Genomic DNA, 22,890 nt, shown 5'->3' on the forward strand with positions numbered 1-22,890 from the left:
CAACACCTAAAGACCACCCACTAGGCTCTAACTACACATCCCATCATCTCTTAACACCACTACACTGGGACAAGTTTCTAACACATAAATCCTTGGGGGACACACTCAAACCCTATCAAAATCATAGACATCACATATGCATGAGTTTATCTCTAGGTTTTCTATTCTATCCCACTAGTCTATATGTTTTTATGCCACTAACATATTGTTTGGTTATTTGCGGGGTTCTTTGGGGGAGGAGCAGGTTTTTTTTTTTTTTAGTTTTTTGAGACAAAGTCTCACTCTCTAATGTAAGCTGGTCTCCAACTCCTGGGCTCAAGTGATCTTCCTTCCTCAGTGTCCTGAGGGCTGGGATTCAGTTTAGGGTTTTGATTAGTGTAGCTTTGTATCAGAAATCAGGAAGTAAGATGCCTCCAACTTTGTTCTTCTTGCTCAAAATTGCTTTAGCTATTTTGGGATCTCTTCTACTATACGACTAAAACTTTGCCCAGGTCTTACAATTCTATTAAAACTCAGAGAAATACATTTGTTGACTTATTAAACACATCAAAAACAGAAACACTAATACTTGAAGTTTCCAAAAAGAAGGAATGCCAAAAATTAAGCTCCTCTCAAGGGAGAGAAATAAAGAATATTTTTAAAAAGATAAAGCTTTTAATAATGTGAAATTAAACACCAATAACATATACTTGGGTGGAAAATACCCAATTTATCCATAAAAAATACATATATACTTGGAGTATAACTATACTAACTCAGAACACATATACAAGAAAGACAATAGAATACACAATGATATCGAGCAAAATATCAATCTGGTTTTCTTTTTAGTTGTCAATGGACCTTTATTTTACTTATTTATTTATTTATTTGTGGTGCTAAGAATTGAACTCAGTGCCTCACACATGCCAGGCAAACACTGTACCACTGAGCCACAACCCCAGCCCTAACAATCTGTTTTTGAAAAACATTATATCCTGTGACTAACCTCCTACAAAGTCAAATCTGTATTTCAAACTGTTTATCTGACTCTAATTAAACAGTGAGCTGTTAGTGATGGTATTCAAGATAAGATTTAATTCCTCTATAGTACTTTCTTTTGATAAAAATCATAGAATAGAATATCATCTGACTTTATTAAACTTCTAAACAAGCAGTATAGTAATACTGTGTACAAAGCACTGATGCTAAATTCTCACCTTGATCACAGCTTAATCATAATTAACCAAAATCTTGTTCATTGATGTCTCACAGAAGTTCCTGCATCTTACTAAATTACAAGTACAGAGCTTTCAAATTAGCAGCAAATCCTCTACATTCAATTTTTTTACAAAGAGGGCAGGGGGAGAGAAACCAAAGTTTTAGTTTGCAGGTATCTCTTCACTTTTTAAATGAATATTAGAATGTTTTCCCATTAAATAGTATAAGAGCTAAATAGGCAGGCAGGCACTGTGGTGCACACCTGTAAACCCAGTGGCTCAGAAGGTTGAGGAAGGAAGATAACAAGTTCAAAGCCAGTTTCAGCAACTTAGCAAGGCCCTAAGCAACTCAGTTAGACCCTGTCTCTAAATAAAAATTTTAAAAAGGGATGGGGATGTGGGTAAATGTTTGAGTGCCCCTGAGTTCAATCCTTGGTAGGTAGGTAGGAAGGAAGGAAGGAAGGAAGGAAGGAAGGAAGGAAGGAAGGAAGGAAGGAAGGAAGGAAGGAAAAAGAGAAAGAAAAAGAAAGAAAGAAAGAAAGAAAGAAAGAAAGAAAGAAAGAAAGAAAGAAAGAAAGAAAGAAAGAGAAACATATTTAGTTAAATATGCATTTAAGAAATATAACTTGAAATGTGATGTGAACATTCTATGAAAATTATTGGATACCTCTTCAATGGAGGATACAATTCACTACAGGCAGTTATAAAGGATACATATTTTCAGGGAGTTTTATAATATAACTGGGAGCTCAGACATAGATGTACATTTAAAGGACAATGCAAGGCAAATAAATGATTATAATTCCCATTAGAAGTTAAGACTATTTGAATTATTTTTAAAAAGGTAGAATCAATTGCAGTTAACATAGTGGTACCAAAACAAAACAAAACAAAAAAAGTCTCAGGAAAGAGACAGAACTTCAGAGCTCAGGCATGAATAAATTTTAGAAAGGAAGAAATGAAAGAGGAAGATATCCACACCTCGTAAAACATAGGGAGGTAGGGGTAGACCAGTAGCTTGTGCAGATGACAAAAGATAGGTAAGAAGAGTAGGTTACAGCCAAGAGAAAGAAAATTCCTGAACAGCATATCAGGAATTTAGGTTTAATCATTCATCAAATATTAATTAAAGTGCCTGTTATGTGCTGTCCTAGCTGCAAATGATACAACTTTGAACCAAACTATCAAGTTCTCTGTCTTTATAGTGCTTACAGTCTAGAGTTATTCTGTATGTAATATAATACCCTACAATGCTTCTGAGCAGAGGAGGGATGTGACCAGAAATACATGTCAGGAAAGTTATATAGCAATGGTATATGCCAGTCCATTACTTATAAAGAAAAAAGAGAAGCAGATCTATTAAAATATTGCAATAAGAATCCAGGATAGAAGTGGCAAGGATATTATTAAATTATCCAAATGATATATTGAGCAGCCTTAGATAAATTATTTCTCTGTATCCCTATTCTCACTGGAAAACTGAAGATTGCCACTGAGCCACAATGTTAAGATCTTCAATTGGAAAATTCTACAGCACATCAAGGCACTGTGTGTTATGTGTAGAGTAATGCTAAAGGGTAAGAGTTGGAACGCACTTCCATTTCTAACCTTTTCTTAGCAACACAACTTTAGAATTATGCTTGTCCTTTATCAGTTTAACCACTACTTGTCTCCAAAAGAGCATTCTCTTTCTGAGTAAGACTGGGACAGTAAGGGTCAAGGTTAGACATGATACAGGGTTTAACTACAGACTATGAAGGTCTGTGCTACCTTCCTTTATTTCTCTCTGTGTAATCTATACTCCCAAGTAAAGAACAGAGAGGGAGGTACCAATCTACTCAGGGATCTGTTAGAAATAGAAAAAGAACAGTAGACAAGATACTTATTTTATTTTCCATTATACCACAGAGAGCTATTTGTCTCTACAATTAACTTATTTATAGAAGCCTCACAGGCAAAGTCTATGTTTTATTCTTCTTTATGATCTCATTGTGCCTAGCACAGAGCTTTAGACACAACTGCTGAAGACAGAACTGAAAAGAAGGAGAGAGTCTAAGATCCAAAGAAGTATGAGTTAACCAGGTATAAAGGGTTCAGGCAATAATAGTAACCATCAACAAAGCAGTCAGAAAGGGGTACAATAGTGAATAAGACATAATTTTTTTCCTTTCCAGGCACTTGTAGCCTAGTAAAAATTATTAGGAGGAAAAAGAAAAATATACTAGGCATCTGGAATGAAGTAACTACTAAAATTAATAATTAATGGCTACCTTTTACAGAATACACCAAACACTATGTAAAGAACATTACAGACATTATCTCATTTAATCCCCACACCCCATGAGTCAGATATTATTATCCCCATTTTTCAAACAGGGAAACTAAGAGTTAGAGCTGAGATAAATAACTTCCTCAAGGTCATAAAATTAGCAACAGTGGAGCTCTGACTCAAATCAACATCTAACTCCAAGGCCAGTAATGCATACTTAACCACCAGGAACCAGGGAGATGGAACTGAAGTTGGTTTTGAGTACCAGGTACTGTGTGTATTTCCAAAGTGCAACCAAAAGGATTTGCTGAAAGATAAAGAGCAGTGTTTATACTGAAGGGGTATTAGATCATTATCATGACCAAAGGGAGAAGAGCCAGTGCATCAAAACCATGTCCCCTCTCCAGCTTCAACCAGTGGAGTGTCTTGTAAGCTTCCAGAGCCAACTTAGGCATATAAAAGTACTCCACTTTATTCTCCATCTTTTTAACTTTCCATTTTGAAATAATTTTAGATCTATCATGAAGTTATAAAGACTACAGAATTCCCATATGCCCTTTACCCAACTTCCCCTAAATTACCATCTTACATACCATAGTACTATTATCCAAACCAATGAATTAAGATTGATGTAATACTATTAACTGAGTCTTCCCAGTTTTGAACAATTCTAAATAAAGCTATCATAACATTGCTTTGTACCCTACAAATATATATGATTATAAATTGTTAATATGTAATAAAACATAATAATTTTAAACACAAAAATAAAAGGGGCCATAAATACTCTTTTACATATCTATTGGTGGCCCTGGGTGTCAGGGATCCCCAAGACTATCCTCTGTTCTTAGAAGATTTACTGGAAGGCACAGAAAAGATATTAACTCACAGTTATGGCTTATTATACCCCAAAGATAAAGATGAAAACCACCAAAGAGAAAAAGAGCATGACTAAAGTCCAGGAGAAACCAGATCCATACAGGTTTCTACAAGCCTTCTCCCAGTGCTGTTGCATGGATGTGCTTAATTGTGTCAATAATGATGTGCAACAATACACGCAAAGTGATGTCAATCAAGAAAGCTATCCCAAACCCCAGTGTTCACTATTTTTATTGGAGGTCAGTCACAAGGCACATAGCACCTGGATAACTGACCTCACCCATTTAGACTCCAGTCCCCAAAACAAAATGAATGTTCACAATAAATCACATTGTTTGCATAAACTATCTGATCAAACTGGTACCTATGGCTCAAGCCTACAGACGTACAAAAACATTCTTACTAGGCAGAATATTCTAAGGGCTTGAGCTCATTTCCCCAGAATCAGCCAAGGATCAGTCCTAAAGAGAGTTCTTTCTTGGAAACTTGCTGGATTTCAGCAACCCAGCCTCCACGGTTAACCATTCCTGCACAATCGGTGAATGTATGTCTGGGCTATCTCATTCACTTCAACAATAACACAATATAAAATTACATGGATGTACTAACACTAACTTACCCAATTACCTACTATAACCTTTAAGGTGTTCCTAGCTGTTAGTCAACTATAATAGCAAAGTTTCAGAGTCATAAATAGCTACACAATATAATTTTCCTAGAATTAATTATTATTATCTGATAAAAAAGGTTAGTCTAGATGTAGGTATCAAGCCCCTAAATAAATAAAAGGTAGCTTTAAACATTCTTATTTTAAATATGAAATGAGCAAACAAGAAAGCACTTATGGAGATGAAAAACAATATAGAGAACTTATCTCAGAAATTTTAAAGTACTTGCTCTCATCAGAGTAAAACAAAAATTACATGATTCTGGAAAAGTCATAGAATAATGTTACATAGAGCAAAATGCAACTCAAGAGCTTTTTTAAGGGCGTATTTATTTATCTAGGTTCTAGCATTTCTATTTTATAATCAGATTAGCTTCATTAGGTTTTCACAAAACTGTAAGTCCTAAATACTTACATTTATGATAAGAATAAATGTAAACATGGGGTACATAAACTCTTCTTCCTCATATCTTAAATAGGAAAACAATATTCCAATTTTATAATTAACAAAATCTTAATTATTTTAAACTAATTGGCCTACTTACCTATTTTTAAATTTTCAGTATTTATTAGTATCTAACATAAAGTATAATCCTACAAGATTAAACCCACATTGCATGATGGAACAATTAAAGGTAAAGGAAAAAATAAATCTTGGCCCATGTTAAATATACCATTAAATTTAAATTGAGAGAAACAACATTTTTGTGCTTTTGTCAAATAACAATTTAATATTATAATAGTTCCTCACTTTTAAAAAAATAGTTTCTTCTGGTTAGTAACTTTAAATCTTTAGGTTTTATCTATCTATTTATTTATTTATTTTTGGTACTGGGAATTGAACATAGGTGTGCTCTACCACTGAACTACATTCCCAGTCATTTTAATTTTTTTTTTTTACTTTGAGGCCAAGTCTTGCTAAATTGCCCAAGCTGGCCTTGAACTTGCGACCTTCCTGCCTCAGCCTCCAGAGCTGTTGTGATTATAGATATGTGCCACTACACCCATCAAATCTTTGGTTCTTTAAAAGAGCAAAGTGATGGGGCTAGGGAGATAGCTCAGTTGGTAGAGTGCTTGCTTATTAGCATAAGGCCCTGGGTTCGGTCCCCACCACCGAAAAAAAAAAAAAAATCTTAAAAGAGCAAAATGAGAAATACACATATTTTAGCTACTTTTTCTAAAGGGCTTTGTACGTAAAAATGAACATTGTTATTTCAAAACAAACATTGATATACAATAAATTAGAAGAATGCACATTGTCAAAAGGCACATAATCAAGAATACAGACGGCAGTGGCGCACTCTGTAATCCCAGTGGCCCTAGAGGCTAAGTCTGAAGGATTGAAAGTTCAAGGACAGCCTCAGCAACTTAGGGAGACCCTGTCTCAAAATACAAAAGAGATGGGGACTTATAAAATTCTGAGAATTTTTTAAGTTTACATTTTAATTTTAAAGATAGTCTCAGACTGTGGCACACACCTGAATCCCAGTGGGTCTGGAGACTGAGACAGGAGGATCAGGAGTTCAAAGTCAGTCTCAGCCAAAGCAAGGCTCTAATCAACTCAGTGAGACCCTGTCTCTAAATAAAATACAAAATAGGGCTGGGGATGTGGCTCAGTAGTCCAGTGCTCCTGAGTTCAATCCCTAGTACCAAAAAAAAAAAAAAAAGATTGTCTCAAATAGAAAGGAGACCAGTAGAGTAGAGGAAGGGGTAAAAATGAGGGTTGAGGGAAAGAAAAGGGGAAAGATACTGACCAAATCATATTGCTATACTATGTGTATGTACAAATATATATCAATGAATTCCATTATTAATTATAATGCACCAATAATTTTTTAAAAAATAAAGATAATCTCAAAATATTAGTATAGTTATTTTATAATGGAAAATTTCCACAAGATATTAATTAATATGTCTGTTTTCAGTCACACAATATCTATTAATACCTCTTTGATTGTTAGAGACTAAAATAGAAAAGAGTAATAACAGATTTAAAATTTAAATGTATCAATGCCCATGTGAAGGTCAAATAATGTCACACTTCCTAAACAGAAGGAAGTTTTATAGTAGCTTAAATAGAGAAAAAAGGTGGAAAAATCAGTCATCATATGAATTACAGTAGAAATATATATAGTACATTCAAAAGAAGCTGTGAGATAGGTTAATTACATAAACTATAAGCAATAATTTAACTTAAATTATTGTCTATTACATTAAATTAATAAAATTAATTTGAAAAGTTCTGTGTTTCTTGTAAATGCCAAACACCTGATGGTTTAATAAGTATGACTTATTACAGAGGACTATTATCTAATCTTACAATTCTATGTATTTCTGTGACAATAACCCTGAAGTCAGCAATGGAGGTTCATGAGAATATTATCTGCATTTAAAAAGGGTCAATGCCTTAAATTAGAATGAAAAAACATTGCTCTCATGAGTAGACTGCTGTCTTATGCTGCCTCCTAATTCCTTAAGATACTGGGGAACACCAGTCCAGGATCCTGAATCTAGGGAGAAAGGTCAAAATCAGAGGTTGGCAAATTGTAATCCATGGACCAAATCTATCCCTTAATTTGTTTTTGTAAACCAAGTTTTATTAAACCACACCCTATCCAATTGTTTATAAACTGTTTATGGCAGAGCTGAGTAGTTGCCACAGAGACCATATGACCCACAAAGACTAAAATATTACTATCTGGCCCTTTATAAAAAAGCTCTGCTAAACCTTGGCCCAGAAGAGCTAAGAGGGTAAAATGAGAGTGGCCTCATGGGCATCTGAAAATCCTAAAACAAATAAGTAGGAAATAAAATATTACTGTTTCTGGAAAGGAGATAAGACAACAAAGTTCTCTAACCTGTAAAATGCAGGTGATTAAATATTAAATAAAAGTGCCCCTTAAAGTTTTTTGTTTGTATGTTTGTTTGTTTGTTTGTTTCAGGTACTAGGGATAGAACCTGGGTTACTTTACCACTGAGCTACATCCTGCCCTTTTTATTTATTTTGAGACAAGATCTTGCTAAGTTGCCCAGGCTGGCCTTCAACATGAGAGCCTCCTGCCTCAGTCTGCCAAACGGCTGGGACTACAGGCAGGTGCCATGGTACCTGGACACAGCTTCTTTCAGTTAATCATTTGTTAAGCTGTATATGAGTACATTTAATTCAAGAGGACGGTCAGTTTTTACTATCAAGGAAATACTTTTTTTTTTTTTTAACAAAAAAGCATCACCCTCTAACTTCTTAAGAGTCTGTTAAGAAATGGGTACTATCTCACTGTTTGAAGGGGGGGGATTATTATTTCCATTTTATATCGTAGGAAACCGAGAAATAGAAAAATAATTAACACAATTACGCAGATGTGTCTGAGTTTTGATCCAGATCTATCTGACTCTAAGAGAAAATTCTAATCCCAAACCTTCCAGAAAGTAAAGATTATCTTTGACATAACATCAACATAACATGATTTTCGAAGGCAGTCTTCACTGACATTAAAAAAAAAAAAAAAAAAAGGTTCTACTTACCTGAAATCCTGTGAACTAGGATACTGGTTATCATTACTAATCACATATCAAAACAAAATTATACCCAATGCAAATACATTTACTATTAAAGTACACACACACACACACACACACACACACACACACACACAGTTTTAATATATTATACACATTTTTTAAAACTTTATAAAATAGAAGTTTTAAAAGAGAACAAATGCATACATAAATTTTCTCATCCTCATAAATTCATAAGTTAGGACAGACCTCTATAACAAATGATTAACAAGAGAAGTACAAGCAAGTTTATTATTACATGTAATATACATCATGGAGGAAAAAAGCAACCCTCACAAAGCAGTGGCCTGGAACACTATCTTAAATAGTATTTTAACAGCTCTCTCTGCCTCCCAGCTGCCATAAAGTGAGCAGTTTTCCTCTGCCACACCCTTGCACCATGATGTCTGCCTCACCTCAGGCCCAAAGCAATGGAGTCAGCTGAACATGGGCTGAAACCTCTGAAACAGTGAGCCAAAATAAATCTTTCCCCCTTTAAGTTGTCCTCAGTATTTTAGTCACATAGACAAAAAGCTGACTAATACAGTATTGAATTCTATAAATACACTATGTTTTTCCTACATGTACTTACCTATGTAAGTACATGTCCTTACATCTAATTTATAAACTAGGCCCAGTAAGAGATTAACAATAATTACTAACAATAAAGTAGGACAACTGTAACAATATAGCATGTACAAGACCCTAGGTTCGATTGTCAGCACCCCCAGGCGGGGAGGGGGGAGAAAGAAAAAAAAATGTTAATGCTGTTTAGCTGGTTAGGGTTAGTTCCCAGGACATCTTGCCTTTCAACAACTTTTTTCTTTTTCTCTCTTTCTCTGTACATGGGTGTGTGTGGTGCTAGGGATAGTGCCAAACAGGTACTCTACCACTGAGCTACATCCCCAAGACCTACCTTCTAATTTTGACTCCAGTTTCTGAAACCCCTCCCTATACATGTTGAATCTGGATGTTAAAGATATGGGTTTTCCCCAGGGTCCAGCAATTAAGGGGATCCATATATCTGTGCCAAGGGAGATGTCAGGTGCAGATGTTATTGTTCTCCCTCTCACCTAGAGCTGCTGCTGGGGGAAGAAGGATATAGCTGGCCTTAATCTAGTGACCTTTCCATTTAAGCGCCTTGTCTGTAACTGAGAGCCCCAAAGTGTGATGAGAACTAAAGAGAAGTCCAGACTTTCTTAAAAAAAAAACTGCTCTCCATTGTCCAAAACAAAAAGCATTATCTTCAATATTTTTCTTCCTCAATAAACATGATAATTTTACTGGCTCCCATGCTAGAAGCATATTTAGTAATATCCATGTAAAAGAATAAAATTCCAGGGGCTGGGAGTACAGCTCAGTAGAAGAGTGCTTGCCTAGAATGCATTCAGCCTTGAGTTAGATCCCTAGCACAGCAAAAGTAATAATAATAATAATTAATTAAAATTTTCATGTGATGAAAATTTTTTAAATGTTTTAACAAAGAACAATAAACTTTAGTGGAGCGACAACACAATGAGAGAACAGTTTTAGGCATTAGACCAAAGAGGGGAAAACTAAGAAGAAACTCAAGAGTGAGACCTGCTCACAGACTCCTCAGGTGCCTACCAGCATCATCTCTGAACTGACAAAGGCTGCTGATTGTGATTTATTCTTTGACCCACAGGTTATTTAGAAAATTTTTATTTTATTTCCAAATATTTTCAGATTTTCCAGATATTTCTGTTATTTATTTCTACTTTAACTTTCATGTGGTTAAAATTTGTACCATTTCAAGATTTTAAGGGTTGGGGATATAGCTCAGTTGGTAGAGTGCTTGCCTTGCAAGCATCAAAGCCCTCAGTTCAATTCCCAGCACCGCAAAATAAATTAAAAAATAAATAAATAAATAAAAGAATTTAAGTTTGTTGAGATCTGTTTTATGGCACAGAATATAGTCTATCTTGGTGAATATCCAAGGGCACTTAAAAAGAATGCATATTCTGCTGGCATTGAGTGAAATGTTCTATAAATGTCATTTAGATCAAGGTGATCAATTATGTAATTCACATGACTTTCTACCTGCTAGTTCTCGTAACTACTTACAGAGAAGACTGAAATCTCCACGTGTGTAGGCATGTTTGCATGTATGTATATAAGCCAACATATAATGTCACAAGCAAAATTAAATACAAATTATATTTTAAGCTTATTTTCCATATTGTAAAAATACAGCATATCCATTGTAGAGAAATAAAAAAATTCAATAAAATGCTAATCTGAGCACCCATGTTGGCTTTACTTCTAATTCTGACTTAAATAAAAAGAGATATGGAATGTGTCAAATGGTATAGCAATGATATGGTCCTGGCCTAACCCACCATCTCAGATCCACGGTCAGAAATCAGACTGGAATGCACTGGCCTCCCACCCAATCTTTCTCAGAGGCCATCAGATATTGACCTATCATAGTTCTACTATGAATCTACTGAAAAGACTGAATCTTTTCTCCTACTGCCTGGCTCTCCAATACTATCCAGATGTCTAAAATCTTTTCAAAATTTAAGAATCTTAAGAATTCTGTTTTTGATCCTACAAGATGTCATTATAATCTGATTAGGGTAAGATATTTTGCTGCCTAAAATTGTATTTTATCACTATTAAAATTAATATTAAAAAAAGATAGGGTTAAAAGCAAATATTAAAATTTAAGTTCAACCTAATGGGTACAAGATTAAATCAAGTTCAAGAAGAGAAAAGGTGCCTATGATTCATACATTAAAAAATATCTACTGAATGCATACTGTGTGTTAGGAGCTATTCCTAGTGCTGAGAATAAAAGTTAGAATAGACCAAGTCCCTGTAACCATTATATGGAGTAGAAGGAACACACAAACACTAAACATACTATATAACATGCTACAATGAAAACTGTCAGGGGGAAACCTAAAGCATAGTAAGACAGAGAGGCATAGGTACAGTTAACATCTACCTGGTTAGTCAAATCCTCACTACTAAGTTGTCAGGACAGAATAAGCCACATGGCTGTTTAGAGGAGGAATACTTCAGGCTGAGGAAGAGTGTTGGGAGGTGTGAGGAAACATAAGGATGCACATGATTTGCTGACTTTCAAACATAATGAACTAAAAAGATAACATACTGTATTAAGAAATTTAGTTCCATATGAAGCCCCTTATTCAAAGTATAGTGCAAAAAAAACTTCATGATTTTTCACTTAAATGAGGTAATTAATCTAGGAAAATTCTAACATCTCCTATAGGAAGTACTTTTCAAAAGCCTTTTAAAACCAGCACTTATGTGTCACAAAAAAATTAACACTATACTGTATCATATAATAGTACACATAGTATATACATAATATACATAGTTCTACATAGTATATTTTTGCCTTTGTTTCTAAAAAGAAAAAAAAAAACAAGTCAAAAACAGAAATGTTGGGATACTAAGTACCTATTTTTTCAGAGGGTCTATTTAAAAACAAAGAAAAGCAGAGTCCCTTTCTCACCCAAGAAGATAAATCATCTCAGGAAAAAACAAAAAAACAAAAAAACTGAAAAGCATTAACCTACAATTACTATTTAAAAGAAAACAAACCCAACTTTTAAAAAGTGAATTTTCATATTTGGCACAGGCTTAGGTCAAACTACAGTATGAATTAATACAAATAAGCATATAAACTTACATTCAATCAAATATCTCTATGAAATATTACCTTCTCCTTGATCAGTGAAAACTAAAATTCAAATTCATCATTTTAACCAAATACAAGAAAATTTTAAAAATGAGTACCACCCAAGTTAAACTTTATATCACTTGATTTTAATCCAAATTATGGATTAAAAAGCCATTAAAATATGTAGAACTTTTTGTATCCCCTATTTTCTCCCTTGACTTCTTATTTGGCTTTATAAATCTCAAAGGCTGTATGTGGCTCATGGCTCATACCATTTACATATATTCTTTATGTTGTAAAGAGCTAAGATTTTAATTTTCCAAAAACAAATTATAAAATCATAACCCAGTTTTATCTCAGGGTAAAGATTTTTTTTTTTTTTTTTTTTTTTTTTGTACCAGGGATTGAACTCAGGCACATCCCCAGCCCTTTTTTGTATCTTATTTAAAGACAGGGTCTCATTGAGTTGCTTAGTGCCTCACTAAACTGCTGAGGTTGGCTTTGAACTCACCATCCTCCTGCCTCAGTCTCCTGAGTCACTGGGATTATAGGCATGCACCATGGCACCCAGCAAGAATTTTCTGTTAGGATAAGCATGACTAAAACTGGAAAGTCTAGCAATTCCAAGTGTTGTTGAGGCTGTGAAACAAGTGAAACCCTCCCACATACTGAGGTAGGAATGTAATTTAGTATACACTTAGAGGATACAGTTTATATACCACAAACCCTTGCAATATACCCTCATCTTCAGATTTCCTGGTCACACAATGCCCACATCTGAAAGTCATGCCGAAAGTAATCTTTTAAGGTTTTCTTACTGGCATTATCATTACCACCACTCCAAACATCCCTTAATGGCTGACCTCTGAATATCTGAAGCAAACCAAATCCTACTACGTACAAAACATCACTGAACATAATAACACTGTATATAAACCTAAAATATTCACAAAACTGACACCACTATAGTAAAAGAAACTTCATAGAAATAGACACTGGCAATTGCATGGAATTTTACTTTCTAAGTTATCTCAGTGTGACAAATGTGATATAAAACATACCCAATGAGTAAAAGAAGTGGGAGAAAGTGTGACTGTGGGAACTTCTAAAAACATTTAAATCTGCCTCAATCTCAAATTATGAAAAAGGATAAAATAATCTCAGCAGATAAACTAATTTTAGAAAATACTGATATTTGCTAATTAAACTGTACTACCTTAAAAAAAGTCATCTCTTTTATGTTTTCTTCTAATTTTATTACTTGGTATTATAAGTCAGTTAACTTAAAAGAAAGAAAAAGGAGAGATAAAGAAAAACTTACTGGAATTGAAAATTCGTTGGCCAAATACTTCAATAGGGATGATTCTTTAGCCAAGAATTTGTTTCTTTCTCTCATATTGCCTTGAAGTTGGGTATCAAACTCCTTTCTGACCACAGAAGCAACAGAGTCAATAATCACAAGTTTAACTCCTTTTGAAATAATTTCTTCTTCCAAAGATTTAATCCTATAAAAGCAGAATTTGTAAAATAATGAACAAATCTAAGATATACTTTAAAAATTTATTGTTATGAAAGTTAATCAACCTTATAAAAATTGCAAACTGTTCTTCCTAAAGTAACAGTGATTACTGCAAAAACCTGTAAACATTTATTTTCAGTTCTTCTATACATATTACACTTTTCTGGCTATAGAGCAAATGTTTTCATTTGGTTTCAGAATTCCTTGGTTGTTCTATGAAACCACTACAGCTCTAATTCTAGAGTAAAACTACTTGTGGTAACCATTCTCCAAAATGGCTCCTACTCATTCCCACCTGCTGGTATTTCACATCCTTGTGTAGCTCCTTCCCACACTGTAGCAGAGTTAGTCTATGTGGCTAAGAGCATAAGACAAATTGATGATACATCATTTCTGAGAGTAGGTTATAAGCAACTATAGTTTCCATCTTGGGCACTCTTTCACTTGCCCACTCTCAGATCACTCCCTCTGTGGAAGCAGGTTGCCCAAGAGTTGTGAGTCTATGGAGATATCCACTTGGTGAGGAATGGAGGCCTTCCAACAACCATGTGAGTGAGCTTGGTAGCAGATATCCCAGCATAGTTGAGCTTTAAGAAGACTACAGCCCTAGTCAACAGCTTGATTATAACCTTTTAAGCAACTTTGAACCAGAAACTACCAGCTAAGCTACTCCCAGATACTTACCCTCAGAAACTATGTAAGATAATATATGTTTGCTATTTTAAGCTGATAAACTTTGAGGTAATTTGTTAATGAAAAAACAGACATGATACCATTTATGTGATATCTAAAACATTTTACTCATTTAGTAGTTTTTTTCATTTTTAAAGAAGCACTTCAACGGCTACAGCAAATTTAAAGTGAAATAATTATTTCCCATAATTCTAATATGTAAGAGTTTTTTGGTTTTACTCAGAAGCTGAAAACATGAAACAAAAAAATAAATCTTCAAAGAATTACTAAAATGTCAAAAAATTAAACAACATACCTTTGTAGAACTTCATCACAGGTGAGTTCCCGGTAAAGATGAACTTTACTACTTGTCAAAAGTAATTTTTCTTCAGTTTTAAAATAGCTGGGAAAGCGGGATTCTGCTATTTCAACCAGTCTGTAGGGGGGGAAAAAATCAATCAATTAAATTTAAACCACACTGCTGAGATCCTAATAAGAACTGGAAAGCTTATAAGCCTTGTCAATAGAGCAGATATAAGCAAAACATTTAAATGCGTCCTTTTGAGCACTTATCAGAGGTTAGTTGTCAGAGCATGAGTCCAGTGAGGGCTTTTAGGTCTCATCTAATCTTGAGCAAACAACAAGGTCTCCAAGATCTATTTTTCTGGGAATAATGTTATTATAAACAATATTTTATCAAGCAACTAGAAGACAGATTAGCAAATAAGAAAAATGTTTTCATTTTCTAGAACAAAGTGTATTTGATCATAGATGGCATATTATCATCCTAATCAGGTATCAGTAAGTCTCCTCGTCTCATTCGGAAAAATGTTTCCTCCATTAAAACATAATTCATTCAAATAAGTGCTATTGAATAGTTTCTTGGATAACAGAAAATTATTGTCTAAACAAATGAATACTAGCCAGTTGTTTCTTCTAAATACTGAATTCTGACCTCAAAACTATATCTAATACATGGGGAGCAGGCCAAGCAAGAAGAATGATGAATTGAAACATGCAATTATCATCATTGATAGAATAAGACATGAAAAGCATTGAGAAATTACAAATACTTCTGTTATCAAATGTTAAAAATACAACTCTTTAAGTGTAACTGTCTCCCATTTAAAATGACACTTTATCAGCCATACTACTTAGCCATGCAAAAGGACTGGGAGGAGAGACAAAAGGGCAAAAGAGCAGTGTTTTCACGTCTAAACATCTAGAGTTGCAAGAAGAGGCTGAGAACTTTAAAGAGACAAACAAAATAATCGTATATGCTATAATCAGAAACAAAAGTGAAAACCCTAAAACGGGAAAAGAGAGAAAACCATTCAACTTTTTTAAAAAGTATACTTCAAACATATTGAAAAGAAAAAAAAAAAACATAATTAGGTTGAATAGAAAGAGGGAAAAATAGGAGTAAAAATTATGCAAAAGAGGTATAAAGAGAGCAAAATGAATCACACAACCATTCTGAAGTACTTGAGAGAAGCCCAGGAATTAAAATGGAAGAAGGAAATGAGGCAAGTGAGGGAAGAAGAAAAGAGATGGCCCTGGCAAAGGCAGACAGGCAAACGCTGAGGGTTTGGCAGAAATGTTTTGTTTTGTTTTGCTTTTAAACTAGGGCAAATATTTGCAAAGTTTTGTGCTAGTCAGAGACATTATCTAAAAAGCCCTGGTGCTTGGCACCAATTTTTATTAGGATAGGTATGGCAACAACTACCAGAACCATGGAAGTTTCCCAAAGTAGTTGATCAGGAACCAGATGGATATACTTAACTCACTGGTAACAGCTCAACAGCTGACAGGCATGAATCATTTTCCACTCTCTAGCAGTAGGATGGATTTCAACTAGTGGGTTGAGCTGTGAATATTTCTGGAATTTATTGCTGCTATCTCATTCCATTAAGGCTTTTTGGAAGGATTGGTGGTCAATGTATTGACATGAACTATCTTTATTCATAGTTACCATGCTAAATAACTGTATCAAATGGTTATTTATATACCAATATACTGCAGTTGTGTTTCTCCAAATTATTTTTATTTAACAAAAATTTTAAATGTCAAAAAACTATAATTGTAGTATTCTATATGTCTCATGTTAATCACAGTAATTTCTTAAGACACTCTTCACCACAAAGATCTTTTCTCTGTAGGACAAATAACAGAGAGCTTATCTTTTACTCCCAGGCATTAATGACATAAAGTTTGAAAATACTGCCACCTAGTGGCTACCTTTTTATAAAAAATATTCCTTTGAGAGGCTGGGGAGATCCCTCAGTTGGTAGAGTGCTTGTCTTTAAAGTGCAAGGCCCTGGGTTCGATCCCCAGCATCCAAAAAAATATATATATATTCCTTTGAAAGGAAAGATATTTATCTATTCAACAAATATTTATTGAGGAGGACCTACAGGCATTGTTCTATGTGCTAAGAATATGGCAATATAAAGGAGTGAAAGAAAGGAAGGAAGGAGAAAAAAGGAAAAAAAAAAAGAAAAACCCTTCCCTTGGGGAGCTTATATTCTAAAAAAAGAAGCAAACGAATATATATTACATACTATGTAATATGTGCTCTAAGGAAAAATGAAGCAGGATGCTACACTTTTTATAGCATGATGAAGGAACAAAAACGTGACCTAAGGAAGCAAGTGTAATTGTATATAGGATGGTCTGGCAAAGCCTCATTTGTAAGGTAACATTTGCAGTTTAGGCTTACAGGAGATGAGGAAATGAACCATGCAAATATCCAGTGGAACAGCACATCAGACTAGAGAACTACAGCAAGTACAAAAGTTCAGATGTAGGCAGTTGCCTGATGTGTTTGAGGAAAAGCAAAGAAAATAAGTAGCGAGAACACCAGAATCAAGAGGGAGAATAACAGGAAATTGTCTCAAGGAAAAACCCTGTGTAATTGAGTTGTGAGGTAAAGAAGTTACTTTTTCCATGAAGACCGTTTTTACTTGAATGAATAACAGACAAATTATAGTTCTACACTTCCAGTAAAACCATGATAGTAATTGTTGTCAATGATAAAATTCAAGGTTTTTTTTTAAATGAAAAATTAGGAATTTTTCTATCATCCACCATGAGCTTAATGCTCCCCACAATTTACTTTTTGCTGAGATCAGTAAAAATACCAATGAATGAGACTTGAGAGTGAATAATAAAATGTATCACATTTAGAAGACTTCTATAACTCAGTGAACCAATATTTTCCAAATGAGCAATGCTTAATATTATAAAATCATGTACAGGTAAATGTCCACCAAAAGTATCAGACAGATCAAATAGATTTCCATTTAAAGTAGGAAAAATTCACTAATACGGTTTCAAAGTTTACCACTCATCAAGTTTTAGCTTAGTATCAAAGAGGAAAATCTACAATTGTCTGAAAAGACTATAAAATATTCTTCACTTTTCCAAATTCATATCTCTGTGAGGTCAGATCATCTTCATATTTGTCCACCAAAAAACATGTTAACAAAGACTGAATGCAAAGCACATTAGAATCCAATAGTCTTCTATTACCAGACTTTTAAAAAGATTTGCAATTTTCTCTCTCATCTTAAAGTCTGGAAAATCTATTTTCCACAAAAATATGTGTGATGGTTAGTTTTATGAATTAACTTGATTTGTGTATGGTATCCTATATATTGCTGTTAAGAGATTTTGTGGATATCAATGTTGGTAAACAGCGGACTTTAAATAAAAGAGATTATCCTAGATAATTGCGGTGGGCCTTATTTAATCACTTGAATTTCTTTTAAAAAGAAATTCTACCCACAGACTACAACTTCAACCCTAGCCTTCAGTCCTTCCTGACAGCCTGCCCTGTGGATTTCAGACAGCCTCTGCGATTACAAAAGTCAATTATTCCTTGCAATAAATCTCTTTATTTATATATTCTACTGGTTCCACTTCTCTGATGGAGTGCCTGAAGCAATGTATTAAAATGGATTTATTATTATGTTTCTAATGAATTAATAATTAAATATTTTTTTAAATTCCCAAGTTTCTAACATGATAAACCTCAATCAATATAAACTATAGAGTTTATGGTCCTGAAAAAAATTAAGAATTACAGCCATAAAGGAAAAGCTGTAAGACTGAATACAACAACAACAAAAAAATAGGTAACAAAAGATAACATAACCAAAGTTAAAATATAAATGACAGGCTAAAAGAAAATCCTATATACTTTAATATGTACAAAATACAATGTGTTTCTGTAAGTACACAGGAAAAAAGAGAAAGATAAAAGGGCAAAATGAATTTCTACATAATTTGCCTAAGAAATATAAATGGACAATGAACATATGAAAAGTTATTATTCCATAACAGTTAAAACAATGAAATGTCAACTTTCTCATAAGTATAATAAAAATTAAAGAAACTAAAAAACAAAGTGTTGATGAAGACTCAAAACACTGTATTTAGAACACAATAACTGTGTACAATATTTCTGGAGATAAATGTGGCAGTTTAAATCAATATTTAAAATATAAGAATCCTGAGTAGGTTTCCAATGGATTAAAAGTATTAATTTGAAATAATAAAACTATACATATGTTTTTAAAATGAAGGATAATACCTTTGTTGCCTAATGGTGAGAGAAAACTTCTTAAGATCCAAAACCAAAACCATAAGGCAACCTCACACTTACAAATTTCTATGCAACAAGGCACCATAAATAAAGATAACAGAGCAGAAAAAGATATATGTAAAACTGACAATATTTAGAAAATGTACAAAGAAACTCCTGCAAATCAAGAAGACAAGAAAATGAAGCAAATATGGATTCACAGAATGCCCAAATGTCTAACAGGTGGTGTTGAATGAAGGAATGAAAACACTGTCTGGATCCTTCCTCAAAGTCAATTATTTTTGCCAACCAAAGTTCAGTGGAAAGAGAACGTGACTTCACCTCTGAGCTCACCTACTAGCTATATGATCTTAGGAAAATCACATGACCTCTGAGTTCCATTTTCCTTATTTCTAAAATGAATATCAATACTGGGTGCAGTGGCACAGGCCTGTATCCCAGCAGCTCAGAGGGCTAAGGCAGGAGGATCACGAGTTCAAAGCCCGCCTCAGCAACTTAGCAAGACCCTGTCCCTAAGTAAAATATAAAAGGGGCCAGGATATGGCTCAGCAGTTGAGTGTCCCTCAGTACCAAAAAAAATAAATAAAATAAAATAAAATGGAAATCATAATACCCACCCTGCTTACTTCATAATGCTATTATATGGATCAAGTTAAGATGAATGCCACTTATAGCATCTGAAATATGTTCTAATTTATAAAATGTTATTTAGAGCACGTGCCTCTCAATTCTCTTAGCTCAACAACTCTCCTATTACAGAATTTCCAGCACGCTGCGTCCCACCCATTTATTATCATGAAAACCATTTTTCTTTCACCCCTATACAAATTCCCAAAGCACCTGCTAGCTAGGTGGAAAAGTTGCCTTATCCTCCTCCCCAACTGAGAACCACTAATTTATATTATGGAGGTAGTATCATTCCAAATAGTTATGCTGTAAACAAAGCTCCTTTTTACTTGTGTCCCATCAAACCCCCAAAATAATATCCCTGAAAACCCATTAAAAGCTTTATTTCTAAAATCTCCTCCATGGGTAAGTCATTTGCAAACCAGTTGTTAGAAGAAACGTCCTCAGAGAAAACACTTTAACTTCCCAAATTCCCCTTCCCTGTCATTCAACTTAATCTCCTAAATTCAATAACATTCAGCAGTCCTACATCTATCCTCATTGTCCCACTTTCCAGCCATCATTCCTAACAAATAATGCTAGTTATCAATCCTACAACTGAAGGATTTACTGGGGTAGAAAGTCTCAGAAAAAGGTTACTATTTTTTTAAATAATTTATTTATTTTAATTAGTTATACATGACAGTGGAATGCATTTGGACACATCATACATAAATGAAGTATAACTTCTCATTCTTCTGGTTGTACATGATGTCAAATCACAAGTCATGTAATCATATATGCACATAGGGTAATAATGTCCCATTCATTCTACTATCATTTCTACCCCCTTCTCTCCCCTCACTCCCCTCTGTCTAATCCAAAGTACCTCTATTCTTCCCTAGTCACTGCTCCCTGTTACTGTGAATTAGCATCCACATATTAGAAAAAACATTCGGCCATTGGTTCTTTGAGATTGGCTTATTTCACTTAGCATAATATTCTCCAGCTCCATCCATTTTCTGGCAAATGCCATAATTTCATTCTTCTTTAAGGCTGTGTGTCTATATATACCACATTTTCTTTATCCATTCCATTCATCTGTTGAAGGGCACTTCAGTTGGTTCCATAGTTTAGTTTTTGTGAATTGAGCTGCTATAAACATGATGTGGCTGCATCACTGTAGTATGCTGAATTTAAGTCCTTTGGGTATAAACCAAGGAGTAGGATAACTGGGTCAAATGGTGGTTCCCATCCAAGTTTTCTGAGGCATTTCCATATCACTTTTCCATAATGGTCGCACCAATTTGCAGCCCCACCAGCAGTGGATGAACGTACCCTTTTCCCCACATCCTCACCAACGCTTATTATTGCTTGTATTCTTCATAATTGTCATTCTAACTAGAGTGAGATGAAATCTTAGAGCAGTTTTGATTTGCATTTTTCTAATTGCAAGAGATGATGAACATTTTTTCATGTTTGTTTATCGATTGTACTTCTGTGAAGTGTCTGTTCAGTTCCTTAGACCATTTGTTTACTGGATTATTTGTGTTTTGGGTGTCAAATTTTCTGAGTTCTTTATGTATCCTAGAGATTACTGCTCTATTTGAGGTACATGTGGTAAAGATTCTCTCCCATTCTATAAGGTCTCTCTTCACATTATTGATTGTTTCTTTTGCTGTGAAGAAGCTTTTTAATTTGATTCCATCTCATTTATGAGTCTTGATTTTACTTCTTGTGCTTTAGGGTTCTTGTTAAGGAAATCAGTTCCTAAGCCAAATGGTGAAGATTTGGGCCTACTTTTCCTCCTATTCGGTGCAGGGTCTCTGTTCTAGTGTCTAAGCCCTTGATCCACTTTAAGTTGAGTTTTGTGCAAGGTAAGAGATAGGGGTTTAATTTCATTTTGCTGCATATGGATTTCCAGTTTTCCCAGAACCATTTGTTGAAGAGGCTATCTTTTCTCTGGAAAAGATGTGTATGTTTTGATGTCTTTGTCTAGTATGACATAACTGTATTTATGAGGGTCTGTCGCTGTGTAGAAGCACTGCTCTTTTTAAAAGTTTGAGGCCACATTTCAGTTTTTCTTACCAACTAAATCTCACAGTGGAGATGACTATGCCTTAATTTGGACCTGACAGCTAAAATGCATTTTAAATATTCCAGTTCTAGAAAGTGTTAACTACTTATGAACAGATGAACTTCTTTCCTGATCAGTCCCAGACTCAAAAGGCATTATGTCACGTAAGGAAAAAAGACCCTTTCAACATTATTAGTTCCCCATGTAACGTCACAGCTCTTATATGCAAGAAAATATAAAAATTGTACATTAGTGAACACACAGCAACTTGAAATAAAATATGATTAATGTAAAAGAAATTTTCCAAAATCATACCTGAGATATAGAATCATAAATGTGCTGAAATGTAAGTTTACAGCTTCTTAAAGCTTCTCGTACATATGTACTATTTTACTGTTCATTCTTTCAATATACATTACTAAATATAATCTAAATCTGTAAGTTCCTTAAATTCTAGAAAATTCCAAAATCTTGTTAACAGTAAAAGTACTGTAAGATTACATAAATGGTGAGTCTACATTGTGTACATCCAGAGAAATGAAAAGTTGTACCCCACTTGTGTCTAATGAATCAAAATGCATTCTGCTATCATGTATAACTAAATAGAACAAACAATAAAAAAAAAACTTGATCAAAGTATAAGGAGAAATTGAAAACTCCACATTACTAATGAGGCATTTTAGCACAAATAAAACAAACACACAAATGAATCGTAAAGATATAGAAAATGTGAACAATTATAAATTTTTTAATATTTTCTTTAGGATACTGAATATTTTGGGCTCATCTACTTAGCAACTTTGTCTATTTTTTAAATTTGTATTAGTTTATAGATTCTTTTTATCTGAAAAATTAACTAATTATTAAAAAAAAGTAAAAATACTCATGACTAATTTCTACTTTCTATCATAGAATTTTTTCAGGGTCTCTTTCCCCATAATTTAACCAGATTCACAAATGATAAGGTAGATAGAACTGGGCTGAGGAAAACCACTGAGACTCATGAAACCATAAAAACAAAAAACAGTAAGAGGGGCCTTATCTTCTAAATGGTTGCCCTCTGTGTCAAAGTTCCTAGATTAATACCAACTGACAAAAGGCCAGGGGTTCTAAGACCACACTAGTATTGACTTCAGAATCAGTCAAAGTCTTGGCTGGCCACTACCAC

The 22,890-nt window shown here is 34.1% G+C and overlaps 1 protein-coding gene across 7 annotated transcripts in view; it reads right to left on the minus strand.

Moving 5' to 3' along the window:
• RAD51B (RAD51 paralog B) overlaps positions 1-22,890 on the minus strand; it is a 642,577-nt gene that overhangs the window by 571,283 nt on the left and 48,404 nt on the right. For all 7 annotated transcript variants that reach the window (XM_079127118.1, XM_079127119.1, XM_079127116.1 and 4 more), the window contains exons 6-7: positions 14,750-14,869; positions 13,564-13,747 (exon numbers count right to left, since the gene is read on the minus strand). In XM_079127118.1, coding sequence (XP_078983244.1) covers positions 13,564-13,747; positions 14,750-14,869 — 304 coding nt within the window. The remainder of the gene's footprint in view (positions 1-13,563; positions 13,748-14,749; positions 14,870-22,890) is intronic.

This window comes from Sciurus vulgaris (genome assembly GCF_902686455.1).
Source record: "Sciurus vulgaris genome assembly, chromosome: 2".
NCBI classification, from domain to species: domain Eukaryota; kingdom Metazoa; phylum Chordata; class Mammalia; order Rodentia; family Sciuridae; genus Sciurus; species Sciurus vulgaris.